The 18,169-nt window shown below is 39.1% G+C and overlaps 2 protein-coding genes across 2 annotated transcripts; one reads left to right on the top strand and one right to left on the bottom strand.

Moving 5' to 3' along the window:
- Positions 1 to 7,972: 7,972 nt before the first annotated feature.
- Positions 7,973 to 8,734, top strand: LOC110893211 (secreted RxLR effector protein 161-like). The gene has a single exon (XM_022140327.1). It carries the CDS (start codon positions 7,973 to 7,975, stop codon positions 8,732 to 8,734), a length of 762 nt encoding a protein of 253 aa, XP_021996019.1.
- Positions 8,735 to 13,850: 5,116 nt separating this feature from the next.
- LOC110893212 (pollen-specific leucine-rich repeat extensin-like protein 4) lies at positions 13,851 to 14,498 on the bottom strand. Its single transcript, XM_022140328.1, has one exon. The coding sequence runs from the start codon at positions 14,496 to 14,498 to the stop codon at positions 13,851 to 13,853; it is 648 nt and encodes a 215-aa protein (XP_021996020.1).
- Between the last annotated feature and the right edge of the window lie 3,671 nt (positions 14,499 to 18,169).

The following is an 18,169-nucleotide window of genomic DNA, read 5'->3' as shown; positions in this document are numbered from 1 at the left end:
AGGCATAACGGGTAACCGTAAGAGTCCTACACAGGTTTCCTAAGTTAATATGCTCTAAAGAGGTTGTGGTATCAGCAGGATACCTTCCATAATGCCCGTAACGAGTTTAAATCCATCATATGCCCCGTAGGGGTATTTCGGTCACTTTTAAAGATTATAAAAGAGGTTTATGAGTTCTACAGGAAATCTGATTTTTCTGAATAGTTTATAAAGTTCAAAAATACCCTATTTATTATTTATAATCAGTAGCAACTGGAATCGGGTCAAAATACTTTGTAGAACTCAAGTTATGTCTAAAAAGGGCATATTAGGTATTTACCGAACCGATGCCATAACCGCAGGTTATGACCAGGTTAAAAATAATTAAAAATCTTTAAAAATCCCAAAATATTATTTTACATCAGTGTGTAAAAGGTTTGGTGTCGAAATTTGGGTTTAGATAGGGTTTACGCTAAATGCGCCGTTTAATTACTAAAGTTTCTGTAATTGCGCTATTTAGCATAACTCCTATTCTAGACCTTGGATTGACATGAAATTTTAGGGACATGTTTAGAAATCAGTAACTAAGGTTATTGTCCTTCCAGATGTCCAAAATTCTCGAGTTAAAGTGAAAAGGGTGTTACGGTCAACTTTTGAGCTTTTAACGGAAATGTGTAAAAGACTTGGACAAATCACGAACCGGTCACAGAGGGTTATACCATCATGTAACCTGGTCCTAAGAGAGTCCTAAGGCATATCTAACTCATACCATAACGGGTCAGAACTGAAGTCAAAGCAAAAGTCAATGTTTTGCGACTTTCGGTTCCGAACCGGGTCTAAACAGTAAATGGTCGGATCAAACAAGCTTAGACTAGTTAATATACTTATTATCATGTTATATGAGTGTTAAAACAGGTTACACGCTATCTACATTACTGATTATGCATAAAATCGCAAAATAGCATTCTGTTGACTTTTTCTAAGCAAGTTTGACTCGACTTTCGGACTAGTTAGAGCGGGAATCAGAGGGTGCCCTTTTAGGGGTTTAATGCCCACATGATTACCAACATATAACTACCTTTGATTCGACAAACCACTGGACCATTTGTGATTTATCATAAAGTCAATCGTTAATTACGACAGATTGACTTTCAAGCTATAACTATGCAAAAAAACTAAACCACAAAGGGTTTGGCACACTTACAGAAGTCTAGTGAATGACCAGAGATGCTTAGAGAGGATTGTTTTGCTCCAAAAAGCTCCAGGAGTGAAGAATGAAGGTGTGGTTACAATGTGCACAACTTATGGCCTTTTATAGTGAAAATTGGTACATTAGATCATGACAACAAGGTCTATAATTGATCATGGATGTTCAACAACTGTCCCTGAGTGTTAGGGGACGTGTAGGGGCGCCCATGCTGCCATAATTGCATCCAAGGTCGGTTAAAATAGCAAACAGTGAACCTGTGCACGTTTTCTGCAACTAGGGCCTTGACGCGGCCCGCTTTAAGGATCAGGCTACCTTTACGCGGGTCGCCTGGATCCTCTTGTCAGTAAACGAATCTACACATGGCTCGCGGCCCGCGGAAGATCACTCAGATCTTTAACGCGGCCCGCCTGAGACTTGATTTCCAAGATTTTCAAATCTTTTGCCATTATTGTCCTGGCCTTTCGGTTTAGAAGGGGTAACTTTGCGTCTTGGGCCTCGTTTATTTACGAATAAGGGCCTCGTGACTTTTACACGCTCCGTTAAGTCCCCGGTTAGTTTATTTACTATCCGAAAAGCCCTAAGTTTCATTGTCGACGCTTCTAATCCCTCGCATACGAAATTGATCATAACTTTCTTATTTTAAAACGGAACTTCGCGAAATTTACATCGTATATTCTAGTGAGCGTAATTTACCATTACAAAGCCTTGGGTACGCCCAAAGGTCAGTCAGAGGTATAACTTAAACATGTTGACACATTTGGCCCCTGTAGTTTGTAATTCCTCACTTTCTCCCATAATTCGTTCCGTACGATCCATGATTCATTCGTTTGAAGGTATGAGTATCTTTTATGGTTACTGTACAGTATATTTATCCCTCATTGACATTTTTAACCCTCGAATTTGCATACTTTCAATATTTGTCAACTTTGGTCCTTTAATTAGTATTCAACACCACGTGTAAACCTAAGACACGTGTCAATACATTATTGGACGCAAAAATTTCGAGGTGTTACAACAAAACTGTGATATCTTTTAAGTATCTACAAAACTAATGCATCTCCTGAAGATAATCCTATTAACCGTCTTGACGAAGACCCGGGACTCAAACACTAAGATATCAATCTGACCCTGATCTGTAGAATCTGAACTTTCTATGATCATGAACAAACGAAACCAGATCCTATGCATCCCCAGATAATCTTGTCACACCCGCTCATAGCGGAAGCGCGAGGTGTGATCTGTGTGGTTTTCATTGCATAAATATCGAAGTACATGAACATACTATATGAATAAAACATACTCCATTGCCATTACATAATTGTTTCAAAAGATCACGACATAAGTTTAGTGTATCGGTTACAAACCATTAACATGAAAAGTAAAGTGTCATTGTTTAATACATTAAAATGAAAGTAAACTACTAAGGTTTAGACCATTATATTGCCGCAAAGAGGCGGTATATAACAGGTAAACCCTCCAAAAGATGGCATGGAGTTTTGATACTTGTTATCTTGTTTGAGAATCCTCTCATGGTCCACTAATTCCCTAAATACATCTTAAGTTTGGAAAACATCAAATGTAAGTTGTAGTATGTAAAGTGTCAATGAAATCGTTGATCATTAATGTTTTGCAAGGACATTAATATGTGTGACGAAAAAGGAAGCAATCCAAACCTAGACGATTTTGTGTCGACTACTATCGACTGGGACACAAATGCACTCTTCTGTATGGGTCCACGACCAAGAGTGGGGCTCGCTAAAACCCATTAGATCTAACCCTCTGTACCTAGGTCCAAACTAGATTAATGGTGCTTAGATGTATAACCCAATTCGCACATGATCTAAGGTGTTTCATTCCATGACTTAAACATACAATTGAACATGTATTTTCCCCGATAGTTGTAAAGTTGTAAAACATTTAAATGAATAGGGGACATGAACTCACAGAATTGCGTCTGTGAATGGTAAGTAACTGTGATCTCACGTGCGGTCGTCTTGAATAGTGTCACGACCTGCAAACGTTATATATTTGTTAGACACTTCGGCCTTTGTAATGACTTGAGTACAAGTCTTTTATCTTGAATATGTGTTAAGACTTGTATGTGTTTGTTAGTCATTGAACTGTGTTTTAGATGTATTAACTGATAACTGTTTAGTGTATATATATTTCTCCAAATATATATATTCTTGTATCTCGTGAGTTGTATCATAGTTGTATAAATGTGTTTTCACCAAGTGTTAGGTGATGTGAATGTGCATATCGTTGTACGCATAGAATACGCATGTCCACGAGTTTGTTATATGTGATCTTGTATTCTTAGAATATATATACTTATATATTCTAGGATATATTTCATAAAAGTATATACGTTATACTTGGTAAAAGGTATAGAAAATATCTTAAAAATAATCTATTTTTAAGATTAGTTCTAAAAATATAATTTTCGTCTTTTACTAAAACAATATATTTTAGATGGTAAGAAATATATATGTATGTTTATATATCTCAAAAACAATACCTTTTTAATATAAACCATAAGTAATATATTTTGTATATTGTAGAAAATATATGGTTACTTATTCGGTTTAGAAAGCGTAGTTTACCAAGTCGTCGATATATTGTGTATTATAGTCCATATATTTGTCTGTAAGTCCGATTTGTCCATAAGTTTTGCCCGAAGGCTCGGATCGTCCGTAAGTTGTTTTTAAGGTGTATCTCTATGTAGTCTTGTAAGACTTTAGTTGTAATGTGTCTTATGTTTATTTGTACCATTGTATTCAAGTTCCTACTTTTATACATATAACTAATACAACCAAATAACACATAGCATATAAGTTGTTAAGATAACTAAATATATATTTTCTCAAAAATATATATTTATATCTAGTTTTGCTTTTATAAAAACTATTCTTTCAAATCTTTTTATTCTAATAAAGATTTTGTCAAAAATGATAGTTTTTATAACATATGATTTTTAAGAAAAATGGCCATATTTCCTTTAAAATATATACTTTGCCATGTTTAATTAAAACATATCTTTTTCTTTTAAAAATCACCAACAATCTTTATTGGACCATAAAATATTCCCAGAATATTTTCCTCCTGATTATTAGCCTATCATTATTTTGTTACCATATTTAGTTTGATAGGTTTTCTATTTATTCTCTTGTTTGTTCTCTCTTTTTATATACGAAAATAATAAACAAAACCCTAAAGTTCCTTTGATCTCTAGAAATCTTCATAGTATCAGAGCAAGATTGTAAAACCCTCGATACGGCTAACCTAGAATGGCTAGAGAAGACAAACAAAAGGGTACCGAATGCAATGCTGGTACCGCAACCGATCACAACTCACCTTATTATCTCCATCCCTCAGATTTCCCAAAACAGCTCCACGTAAACGATGTCCTCACGGACAACAATTACACCGATTGGTCACAGGAGATGACCAATTTTCTTTTCGCCAAAAACAAAATAGATTTTGTTGATGGAACCCTCAAGAAACCAGAAACCACAGCGCCCGAATACAAGCCATGGATGCGATGCGATGCTATGATAAAAGGATGGCTTTCTGCGGCCATGGAGAAGAACATACGTGATAGTGTGAAATATGCTAGCACTTCAGCCGAGATTTGGTCAGATATGAAGGAGAGATTCGGAAAAGAAAGTGCACCGAGAGGCTATGAATTGAAACAAAAGATAGCAGCAACCAGGCAAGATGGGGCCACGGTTTCTACGATCTTTGTGGGATGAAGCGGATCAGTTTTTTCCCATTGCACTTGCAACACGTGCACATGCGAAGTCGGTAAGAAAACTGTTGAACATATTGAAAAGGAGAGGTTGTATGAATTTCTTATGGGGCTCGATAGTGAATTTCCTGTTATAAAGACTCAAATCTTGGCTACTAAACCAACACCCACCTTGGGGGTTGCCTACCACATGGTAGCCGAAGATGAGAGGCAAAGGGTCATAAGTAATGAGAACCGAGCAGCCCCTGAATCAGCTGCATTCAAGGCCTTTCAGAGGCGTGAAGGGACTTCTGGCCAACCGAAAGACAAGCAAAACAACAGGCCGAGAAAAGAGAGCAAGGAGAACGATTAGTGCACCTTTTGTGAAAGGAATGGACACAAACGTGAAGGGTGTTTCAAGCTGATTGGATATCCGGACTGGTGGCCCGGAAAGAAAGAAGAAAAAGCTAAACCGAAGGCTGCTTGCGTGGAAATAAAATGCAACCCCATACCTGGGATGAGCGATGAGCAATATCAAACGTTTCTGAAGTTTTTTTCAGGTTCTGGAACCAACGATACTTAGGAGACAAAGCCCGAAGCAAACATGGCAGGTAATGGGAGCGATACCTTTATCGTGGACTCGGGTTGCACCGAATACATAACCCATCTGCTCGCTCTTCTCTTGAATAAGAAAAGGACTCCTAATGAGACGCCAATTACCATACCAAATGGCAGCGCCATTCCGGTTGAGGGAAGGGGCAATCTGTCACTTCCAGGGGGAGTGAAACTAAGAGGAGCCGCTTGTGCAAGGATCTTAAATGCGCTATAACCTTTTTTCCTGACTTTTTTTGTCATGCAGGGGTTACAAACGAGGAGCATGATTGGAGCGGGTGAATGCCGAGGGGGATTGTATCACTTGAAGATGACCAAAGAAAATAGAAGAGCGATGATGGTGACGGCAGATACATGGCATAAAAGACTGGGTCATGCTTCAGAAGGGAAACTCTCTAATGTCGATTTTTTGAAAAGTAATTCCATTAAACTTAGTAGTGATTTTTGTGATTCTTGTGCTAAGACAAAACACGCCCGAACATCATTTCCTTCTAGTTCCATTAAAACTACTCATTGTTTTGAGCTTATTCATTGTGATATTTGGGGAGGTTATCGGATACCATCATACACACGGGCAAAATGTTTCCTTACCATAGTTGATGATTTCAGTAGATTCGTGTGGGTTTTCCTCATAAAGCACAAAAGTGATGCCAGCGAATGTTTGGTAAATTTTCATAAAATGATTCAAGTTCAATTTGAGAAAAGCATAAAAAGGATTAGGTGTGACAATGGTGGGGAATTCACATCTAATTTCATGATTGATTTTTATAACAAAAATGGAATTATTTTAGAAACCATCTGTCCTCACACCCCTCATCAAAATGGGGTTGTGGAAAGGAAGCATAGACATCTCCTCGAGACGGCACGAGCCCTAAGATTTGAAGCCAATGTTCCAAAAAGGTTTTGGGGAGAATGTATACTAACCGCTGCGTACTTAATAAACCATCTCCCTTCCAAGGTTATCAAAAACAAGACCCCTTATGAATTGGTTTGGAACCAAAAGCCCAAATACAAGCATTTAAGGGTTTTTGGTTGTTTAGCCTATCACATAAACAATAACACCAAGGGAGATAAGTTTGAAGTGGGGGGGAGACCTGGGGTATTTCTAGGGTATCCTGGAGGGACAAAGGGGTACAAAATCTATGATCTTGAGAGCAAAAAGATCGTCATCAGTAGAGAAGTATTTTTCTGTGAAAACTACTTTCCTTTCAAGGCTGTGAAGGAAAATGAGGCCACTGTTGATGACGAGCCCATAAAAATCTTAAGTGGGTTAAGCTATGACATGCCCACTAAAGCCCAAATAGTCAATGAAGCTCAAGAAGATAATTTTGAGATGGAAGGCCCAACAAGCCCGTAAGAAAACTTCGAGCCCACTGTTGCCACAGATTCGGCCTAACCCACTAACACTGAACCAATTCCCAATTTTGATAATGTGACTGAACCAAACATCCCTGATGCTTCCGATCCGTCTGATGGAACTGAGCCTCGAGCCAAGAGAAACCGATCTCAACCTACACGGTTCAATGATTACATAGTGAAGCTTCCCCCTTCGGTCGACCATTCACAATCTGCATCCGATCAGGCAGCCTCTACGGTACACCCTATTTCACATTTTGTTTCATATAATAAATTCTCAAGTTCTCATAAAGCCTTCTTGTCGGCTATTGATTCTAATGATGAGCCAAGTTGTTTTGAGCAAGTTGCACAGGATGAACGGTGGAAGAAGGCTATGCAGGAAGAGATCAAGGCCCTTGAAAAGAATGGGACTTGGACCTTAGAAGAGCTGCCACAAGGGAAATGAGCCATTGATTCAAAATGGGTCTATAAAACAAAATATAAATCCAATGGGGAGATTCAGAGATTCAAGGCTAGGCTCGTAGCCAAGGGTTTCACACAAATGGAAGGGGTAGACTATCATGAGACGTTTGCTCCGGTGGCCAAACTTGTGACTGTTTGAACATTGCTTGCTGTTGCGACAAAGAAGGATTGGATTATTCATCAATTGGACGTGAATAATGCTTTTCTACATGGAGATCTTGACGAGGAAGTTTATATGAAGATTCCAAAGGGTTTTTCGAAGGAAAATGAAACACGTGTGTGCCGTCTCCACAAATCTCTTTATGGCCTTAAACAGGCCTCCAGAAATTGGTACCATAAGTTCACAAAGTTCCTTCTCAAGTTAAATTTTTGCCAATCCAAGGCTGATCATTCGTTGTTTACATTCCAAGATGGAGGTAATTTTAGTGCCATTCTCATTTATGTAGACGATGTAATTATCGTTGGAAATAATTTTGAACATATTCAAAGAACAAAGACGCAACTGGACGAAGAATTTAGCATCAAGGATCTTGGCCCCTTGAAGTATTTCCTTGGAATTGAGGTTGCAAAAACCTCGGATGGCTTGATCTTGAGTCAACGAAAGTACACGTTAAACATTCTAAGGAATGTTGGGATGTCGACCTAGCGCTTTTCCTTTTGATCAAGGCACTAACCTCGACAAAGGTGAAGAAGATGCTCGTATAGATGCCACTCAATATCGGCGGCTAGTAGGGAGGCTGTTGTACTTACAAGCCACTAGACCCGATATCACATATTCAGTTAATGTTCTAAGCCAGTTTGTTGCGGACCCAAGACGCAATCACATGGAAGCTGCCAATCGAGTTCTTCGGTATTTGAAAGGCACACCGGGTCAAGGCATCCTTCTCCCTCGTGAAGGACCTTTAACTTTGACCGCTTATTGTGACTCAGATTGGCTTGGGTGCCCGTACACAAGACGTTCAAGAACCGGGTATTTGCTTCTCTTAGGTGGTGGTGCTATTTCTTGGAAAACAAAGAAACAATCGGCTGTCTCCCGCTCCTCAGCTGAAGCGGAATACAGAGCCATGGCTTCCACGGTTAGTGAAATCCTTTGGGTGAGATGGCTTCTCAAAGATTTCCAAGTCAATATTACGGCTGCTACACCTTTGTTTTGTGACAACCAAGCTGCTCGTCACATTGCAAACAATCCTGTTTTTCATGAGCGTACAAAGCATGTTGAAATGGACTGTTACTTTGTTCATGAACGTGTGGATTCGCAGGAAATTATTCCTATGCAAATTGATAGTAAACTACAGATCGCAGATTTACTCACTAAGGGGCTCGGTACTCAACAACTCAATTCACTTCTTAACAAGATGGGCATTAAGGATCTACATGCTCCATCTTGAGGGGGAGTATTGGACCATAAAATATTCCCAGAATATTTTCCTCCTGATTATTAGCCTATCATTATTTTGTTACCATGTTTAGTTTGATAGGTTTTCTATTTATTCTCTTGTTTGTTCTCTCTTTTTGTATACGAAAATAATAAACAAAACCCTAAAGTTCCTTTGATCTCTAGAAATCTTCAATCTTCTCATAACATTTTTAACAAAAACATATGGGATTTATATCAAAATCTTAACAAGATGAAATCATAAACATGTAGGGTTTTGGTATGATCATTACATATGTTTACTAGTTCAAAAACTATGCTTCACTTCTAGTTTTATCAAACTTTTTATATAACCCATCTTGTATGTTTCTTTTTATAATCTTGTATAAGTATTATTTTTAGTGAAAAACCTTATATACTTTAACAAAACCAAAGATTATGATTATCCATTTAAACATTTATGTTTAACAAAAACCCTTCAACATTTTCATGTACACTTGTGATTTCAAATGGTCCTACATATCGTGGGTTAAGCTTCCCACGCTTACCGAATCTTGCTACGCCCTTCCAAGGCGAGACTTTCAACAAGACCTTGTCTCCGACCTCGAAAGATAATGGCTTCCGTCTCTTGTCTGCGTAGCTCTTTTGTCGATCGCGAGCCACCTTGATACGGTCTCTGATTTGAAATATTTTATCCGTAGTCTCTTGGACTAACTCCGGACCAATTAGTTGCTTATCGCCTGCTTCCGCCCAACATAGCGGAGAGCGACACTTTCGACCGTAAAGAACTTCGAACGGTGCAACTTGTATACTTGTATGGTAGTTGTTGTTGTAGGAAAACTCAACCAATGGTAAATGAGTATCCCAGTTGCCGCCCAAATCCATAACACACGCATGAAGCATATCTTCAAGTGTTTGGATTGTCCGTTCGCTCTGGCCGTCAGTTTGTGGATGAAAGGCCGTGCTTAGATTTAAATGAAGCGACCGTCTCGGTCTGAAATGATTGAAATAAGCACTCCATGATGAGCCACTATTTCTTTGAGATAGAGTTCCGCTAGTTTCTCTGTACTATCCTTCTCCCGAATCGGCAAGAAGTGTGCAGACTTTGTCAACCTATCGATGATCACCCATATCATGTCGTGGCCTCTTGAGGTCCTAGGTAACTTCGTAATGAAGTCCATCGATATTTGTTCCCATTTCCAAACGGGAATCTCAGGTTGTTGTAGCAAACCCGAGGGTTTCTGATATTCTACCTTTACCTTCGCGCAGGTCAAGCATTTTCCGACATAGGTAGCGATATCCTTTTTGAGGTTAGGCCACCAATAGTATTCCTTCAAGTCTTGGTACTTCTTATCTGATCCAGGATGGATCAAGTAATTTGACCTATGTGCTTTCTCAAAAATAAGATCTCGAAGGCCTCCAAAGAGTGGAACCCAAAGTCTTCCTACAAAGTACAAAGTTCCATCCTCTTTTGGCACTAACTGTTTTCCATGCCTCAGAGTGACTCAACTTTAAGATGTTCTTCCTTTAGTGCGTCTTGTTGTGCATCACGGATTCGTGTGGTAAGATCTGTGTGAATTGTCATCTCTAAGGCTCGAACTCTCAAAGTTTTAACCTGTTCCTTGTGGCTCAAGGCGTCTGCTACAACGTTCGCCTTGCCTGGATGGTACTTAATTTCACAATTATAGTCGTTCAGCAATTCAATCCAGTGTCGCTGACGCATATTTAGTTCCTTTTGATTGAATATGTGCTGATGACTTTTATGATCCGTGAAAATAGTACCCTGAGTACCATATAGATAATGTCACCATATTTTCAAGGCGAATACCACCGCGCCTAACTCTAGGTCGTGATTGGTATAGTTCTTTTCATGAACTATTAGCTGTCCTGATGCTACGCGATAACTTTATCCCATTGCATAAGTACCCAACCCAATCCTTGATGCGAAGCATCACGGTAAACTACAAAGTCATCGGTACCATCGGGTAGTGATAAGATTGGTGCCTCGCACAACTTATCTTTAAGAAGTTGAAATGACTCTTCTTGATTATCACCCCAATCGAATTTCTTGTCTTTTTGGATATGGGAGGTTATCGGTTGAGCAATTTTTGAAAAATTCTTGATAAACCTCCGATAATACCCCGCTAATCCCAAGAACTGTCAGACTTTTGTTGGAGTCTTGGGTGCTTCCCAGTTTTTAATTGCTTCGATCTTCCAGGGGTCTACCTGAATGCCTTTCTCGTTCACTATATGCCCGAGAAATTGCACTTCACGAATCCAAAACTTGCATTTGGAAAATTTCGCGTATAGTTTCTCCTTCGTGAGTAGTTCTAAGATGGTTCTCAAATGTTGTTCATGCTCGTCTGCCGATCGTGAGTATATCAAAATGTCATCAATGAACACTATGACAAATTTGTCGAGATACGACACACGTGATTCATCAAATCCATGAAAACCGCTGGTGCGTTCGTTAAACAAAAGGCATAAGAGAAACTCGTAATGACCATAACGAGTTCGAAAAGCCGTTTTTGGTATGCTTTCCTCTTGTATTCGTAATTGGTGATACCCCGATCGTAAGTCTATCTTGGAGTAGAAGCTCGAACCTTGCAGTTGGTCGAATAAGTCATCAATCCTCGGTAGTGGATACCGATTCTTGATGGTGAGTTTATTCAACTCCCTACAGTCGATGCACATTCTGAACGTCCCTTCCTTCTTCTTTACAAACAAGACTGGAACTCCCCAAGTCGAGAAGCTTGGTCTAATGAATCCCTTATACAAAAACTCTTGAAGTTGTGTGGATAGTTCCTGCATTTTAGAAGGTGCTAATCGATATGGAGATCTGGCTACAGGTGCTGCTCCCGGCACTAAGTCGATGTGAAACTCAACTTGTCGATATGTTGGTAGTCCCAGCAAATCGTCAGGAAAGTCTTTTATCACAGGAATGTCTGTCAACTGCGGCCCCTCGGCCTTCTTGTGGACAACATGCGTTAGGAACGCAATACCACCCTTCCGTAAGCACTTTGTGCTTTCATGCATTTGATAATCCGCATTGGTGTGTCGCGCTTCTCTCCATGTATAACAAGTGTCTCTCCGTTAGGTACTAGTAGGCGAATGATCTTCTCATGGCAAACGACTTTGGCTTGGTTATCGGATAACCAATCCATGCCAACCACTACGTCGAAACTACCCAACTCGACGGGTAAGAGATCGATATTGAATCTATGCTCACCAAGTTCTAAGGAACATCCCTTAGCAACTTCCCGGACTCGATAAGTTTACGGTTTGCCAATTCTATAGAGTAAGGAACATCTAGCTTACTTGTTTCTATGCCCAGAATATTTTTAAAGTCCATAGAAATAAAGCTAAAATTGGCACCGGTATCAAATAACATGGATACGAAATGATTGTTGATGAGAAACGTACCTGTGACCACATTAGGGTCTTGGCGCGCTTCCTTCGCTCCGATTACAAAGACTCTGCCATGAGCTGGGTTTTCCTTAGGACAATCTTTCTTGAAGTGATCTTTGTTTCCGCATCCAAAGCATCCTTGTCCACACCCATTTCCGTTCCCATTCTTGTTACCATTTCCACATCCCGTTCCAGTACTAGTTCCCGTTCCCCAACACGCTTCAGCACGGTGGCCATTCTTGCCACACTTGTCACACTTGACAACCCGATAATCGCCCAAGTGATGGTATTTGCATCGCTCACACTTGGGTAAAGTACCAGCGTACTTCTTAAGACCAGTGTCATTTGTGGCTGCAAATGCTCTTGTGTCCTTTGGCGGGTTATTTTGTCTCTTGTTGTTGTTATTGTTGGGGTTATTGTTGTTTTGGTTGTTGTTGTTACTTTTGTTGTTGTTGTTGTTGTTGTTGTTGTTGTTATTACTACGAGTTCCCTTCTTGAAATTCGAGTACTTCCTCTTCCCATTGTTGGAAGACTCGACATGTATTTCCTTCTTCTCATCACCTTTCACAGAAAACTTGTTCATCCTAACCCCGTCCTTAGTGAGACTCACGGCTAGAGTCACAGCCTGAGTAATAGTCGCGGGTTCAGCTGCAGTAACTAGACTTGGAATCTTAGGACCAAGTCCCCAAATATAGCGCTCGATACGCTTGTATTCCGGTGATACAAGATTAGGAATCACGCGAGACAGATCGTGAAACCTTTGCGTGTTACCAGTGATATCAGCTTCGACCATGGTAAGGTTCCAAAACTCGTTCTCCAACTTCTGGAGTTCAGCACGTAAAGAGTATTTATCCCTCATACGTTCCTTCAGTTCATCCCATGTCAGTGCATAAGTTGCGCTATCGCCCAAAGTTTGCACTTGTAAGTTCCACCATGTAAGGGCCTCGTTGAGAAACAGGCCAGTGATGAATGTAACATGCTTATCAGCCGAACATCTGCTCATTCTGATGGTGGAATCCGTTTTTTCAGTCCATCGCACGAAAGCCACAGCACCGCCCGTGCCATCATTGTTAAGTGGCTTGCAGTCCAGAAACTGCTTGAACGTGCACCAAGAAGTATTGTATCCGCCAGAAGTACCGCCTTGTACCCGGCCGCCTGATCCACCAGTGCCACCACTGTTCTCAGCATGCGACGCCTCAGACAGTGCTATGGCATGAGATATCCTTTCTTCTATTAGTGCATTCAGTTCTGCCTCCATCGTAGGCATTGGTGGGGGTGGATTAACTGTCCATGAACGTAGGTTCCTCCTTGGTGGCATGATTCTTCCAAAGGAGAAATAGGATAAAGATTATACGTTGATTTGGTTACAAAATATTTTTACTAAGTAACAAAAAATATATTCATAACATTAATAGCAATATCACCAAGAAATATATTATGCGAATAAACAGTCAATACTAACAATAAGACTTACACAAACAGACCATTCAGATGCTTATAAAAGATAACACCAAGTTTTTCATATATATCAGTCAACCAGTTACATGATCGTTTGTAAGGAAACAAAATGGACTCAGGCTACATAACCCGGTCATACTAGTCTAGTACAAACAAAAGTGGTAACAAAATCTTCCTTCAAACTGTGCGATCTGCGGTCTGTCGGTTGCCTTCAAAACTCGGTGTAGCGTCACTATGTACATAAAACGGGTAACTATATCCCGTCACAAAAGATAACCTGCAAGTGAACGTCTATGGTGGAGGGGGATAGGTGGTGGAGTCAAAAGTACAATACTATGAAGGTGAGTAACCTCATCCTCGAGTTCATGGACTCGACGGATAAGAAGGTCTATCTGCTGCTCAAGCGTCACTACACGAGCACGTAAATCAACTAGTGGTAACTCAGGTGGTGGTGGTGGAGCATGAGGTGGTGAATGAACAGGTGGAGGTGGGGGTCTAGCCTCAGCAAGCGGCAACAGCTCATGAAGTTTGGTAAAAAGTATGTCGATCTGAACCTGTAGAGATAGAATAAGGTCATCAGTAGAGACGCCTGGATAGTGAGATGGATGGTACGGGTCAGCAGTAGGCACGACATGTGGTAGAGAGTGATGTGTCGCAAGGTGCTCGACTGGAACCTGCGGTGGATAGTAAGGGTCGGTCTCTCCAGGTGGGATATGTGCGTGTCCTGAAGGTCCTGCCTCGTCTGGGTGACGAGTGGGTAAACTGGTAGGAGTAAAACGCATAAGTCGTATGCGATCGGTAGATCCATCTAAAACAGGTGCCTGAATAGGCTCATCAGTAGGTGCGTGAACTGGGGTATGTGGTGGAGTAGGGATCTGAACAGGCGCAGTGATGACTGGCTCGGCTGGCATGATATCATCCCCAAAGTCTGGGTTTCACTGTAGGCCAATAGCCTGGAGTGCAGATGAAGTAACAGATGCACCAGAGGGAGCATCTGAGTCGGTGTCTGAATCTGAAGAAATGTCCATCACCGAGACCACAGGTGATGCAACGTCTAAAATAACCACGTCAAAAATATCCCCATCTCCTAAGTTAGCATCCACTGATCCACTAGAATCACTGGAATGATGTCGTCGTCATCGTCGAGGTCGATGATAAAAGGTATAGCATCAAGAGGAATGACGTCAAAGGGTATAACCTCAACTATGTGTTCACCCTCCGGGTGACCCATAATAACTATGTCGTTGAGTAGAGGGGGAATAGCTAACACAACATCATCGATATTGTCGCCAAGTAGTGTGAACGGCTGAAAGTCGTCCAAATCGTCGTCGGATGCAGAATCGCTGTCTGATCTAATAGCCTGAACTTCCGGCACAACCTCGTCGTCAGATACTAAATCCATGGGATCCACGTCATCGTACACATTTCTACCCTCAGATAAAGACATTTTAACCTGGGAAATAAGTTGTTCTACATATGTATTAACAATTTGTTTTCACTTTATATATATACACGAAATGTTTGAATTCACATAAGTTGTTCATTTTAAGTTATCCTAATTGAGTTGTGTGGATTAACTTAAAGTTTCATGTCTACCATTTAGAGACTAAGACACTTAATGTCCTTTGCTTGATTTGTATGAGATGAATTCTTGTTAAAAATGGACCATGAAAAAAATGTTTATGCAAATGAAAGCCTTTTATGTTTAAACGGTTTTCGTGAGAGATCCCTAGTGACTGTAGATTTAGACTCGAGAAAGAATCCTGGTTCACTACAATCAATGCTGTGATACCAAACTGTCACACCCGCTCATAGCGGAAGCGCGAGGTGTGATCTGTATGGTTTTCATTGCATAAATATCGAAGTACATGAACATATTATATGAATAAAACATACTCCATTGCCATTACATAATTGTTTCAAAAGATCACGACATAAGTTTAGTGTGTCGGTTACAAACCATTAACATGAAAAGTAATGTGTCATTGTTTAATACATTAAAATGAAAGTAAACTACCAAGGTTTAGACCATTATATTGCCGCAAAGAGGTGGTATATAACAAGCAAACCCTCCAAAAGATGGCATGGAGTTCTGATACTTGTTATCTAGTTTGAGAATCCCGTCATGGTCCAATAATTCCCTAAAATACATGTTAAGTTTGGAAAACATCAACAAAAGTTGGCGAATTCATGCAGTTGTTGCAAAAGATGTGTTTAAAATGTAAGTTGTAGTATGTAAAGCGTCAATGAAATCGTTGATCATTAATGTTTTGCAAGGACATTAATATGTGTGACGAAAAAGGAAGCAATCCAAACCTAGACGATTTTGTGTCGACTACTATCGACTGGGACACAAACGCACTCTTCTGTATGGGTCCACGACCAAGAAATGGGCTTGCCAAAACCCATTAGATCTAACCCTCTGTACCTAGGTCCAAACTGGATTAATGGTGCTTAGATGTATAACCCTATTCGCACATGGTCTAAGGTGTTTCATTCCATGACTTTAACATACGATTGAACATGTATTTTCCCCGATAGTTGTAAAGTTGTAAAACATTTAAATGAATAGGGGACATGAACTGACAGAATTGCGTCCGCGAATGGTAAGTAACTGTGATCTCACGTGCGGTCGTCCTGAATAGTGTCACGACCTACAAAAGTTCTATATTTGTTAGACACTTTGGCCTTTGTAATCACTTGAGTACAAGTCTTTTATCTTGAATATGTGTAAAGACTTGTATGTCTTTGTTATTCGTTGAACTGTGTTTTAGATGTGTTAACTGATAACTATTTAGTGTATATATATTTCGCCAAATATATATATTCTTGCATCTCATGAGTTGTATCGTAGTTGTATAAATGTGTTTTCACCAAGTGTTAGGTGATGTGAATGTGCATATCGTTGTATGCATAGAATACGTATGTCCTCGAGTTTTTTATATGTGATCTTGTATTCTTAGAATATAGAGTTAACTGCCATTTTCGTCCCTGTGGTTTGGTCACTTTTGCCATTTCAGTCCATTTTTCAAAAATGCGCCATTTTCCTCCCCGACGTTCTGGAAACGTGCCATTTCAGTCCAAAAATCATAACCCAGTTAAGTCCTTTTGTAAATAAGGACTGATTGTGTAAATTTGTAACATAAAGGACCATTTAAGTAAAATGTATAAATATTAATATAATTATAAAATATATAATATAAAAACACCACCACCACTAGCCCTGCCACCACCACCAGTCCGCTGCCACCACCACCACCGCCACCACAGCCGCTGCCACCACCACCACCGCCATCTACAATATACAGTTAACCCTAGAATATATATACTTATATATTCTAAGATATATTTCATGAAAGTATATATGTTATACATGGTAAAAGGTATAGAAAATATCTTAAAAATAATCTATTTTTAAGATTAGTTCTAAAAATATATTTTTAGTCTTTTACTAAAACAATTTATTTTAGATGGTAAGAAATATATATGTATGTTTATATATCTCAAAAACAATACCTTTTTAATATAAACCATAAGTAATGTATTTTGTATATTGTAGAAAATATATGGTTACTTATTCGGTTTAGAAAGCGTAGTTTACCAAGTCGTCGATATATTGTGTACTATAGTCCGTAATACTTATATAGTCCGTGTATTTGTCCGTAAGTCCGATTTGTCCATAAGTTGTGTCCGAAGGCTCGGATCGTCCGTAAGTTGTTTTTAAGGTGTATTTATATGTAGTCTTGTAAGACTTTAGTTGTAATGTGTCTTGTGTTTATTTGTACCGTTGTATTCAAGTTCCTAGTTTTTATACATATAACTAATACAACCAAATAACACATAGCACATAAGTTGTTAAGATAACTAAATATATATTTTCTAAAAATTATATATTTATATCTAGTTTTGCTTTTATAAAAACTATTCTTTCAAATATTTTTATTCTAATAAAGATTTTGTCAAAAATGATAGTTTTTATAACATATGATTTTAAGAAAAATGGCTATATTTCCTTGGAAATATATCTTTTGCCTTGTTTAATTAAAACATATCTTTTTCTTTTAAAAATCACTAACAATCTTCTCATAACAATTTTAACAAAAACATATGAGATTTATATCAAAATCTTAACAAGATGAAATCATAAACATGTAGGGTTTTGATATGATCATTACATATGTTTACTAATTCAAAAACCATGCTTTACTTCTAGTTTCATCAAACTTTTTTATAAAAACCCATCTTGTATGTTTCTTTTTATAATCTTGTATAAGTATTATTTTTAGTGAAAAACCTTATATACTTTAGCAAAACCAAATATTATGATCATCCATTTAAACATTTACGTTTAACAGGGCCGGCTCTAGGCCCGGCGAACCCGTGCTGACGCCCGAGGCCTAAAATATCAAAGGGCCCAAATAGTCTTTATAAGCTTGTATATATTTATTAAATTATATAATTAGTATATTCATCCGTTTATTATTCAAAAAATGATCGGTGGTGTAGTGGCAAAACCCAACTCAAAATAATGTAAAGGTCTCAAGTTCAAGTCTGTGCTCTGTCATTAAGTTTTTATTTTTGT

The sequence above is a fragment of the Helianthus annuus genome, chromosome 12 (genome assembly GCF_002127325.2).
Source record: "Helianthus annuus cultivar XRQ/B chromosome 12, HanXRQr2.0-SUNRISE, whole genome shotgun sequence".
Taxonomy (NCBI): Eukaryota; Viridiplantae; Streptophyta; class Magnoliopsida; order Asterales; family Asteraceae; genus Helianthus; species Helianthus annuus.
This window is presented reverse-complemented; position numbering and strand designations above follow the sequence as displayed.

Coding starts and splice junctions, on each gene's coding strand:
- LOC110893211 (XM_022140327.1), top strand. CDS start 7,973: ATGTTGGGATGTCGACCTAGCGCTTTTCCTTTTGATCAAGGCACTAAC.
- LOC110893212 (XM_022140328.1), bottom strand. CDS start 14,498: ATGCCAGCCGAGCCAGTCATCACTGCGCCTGTTCAGATCCCTACTCCA.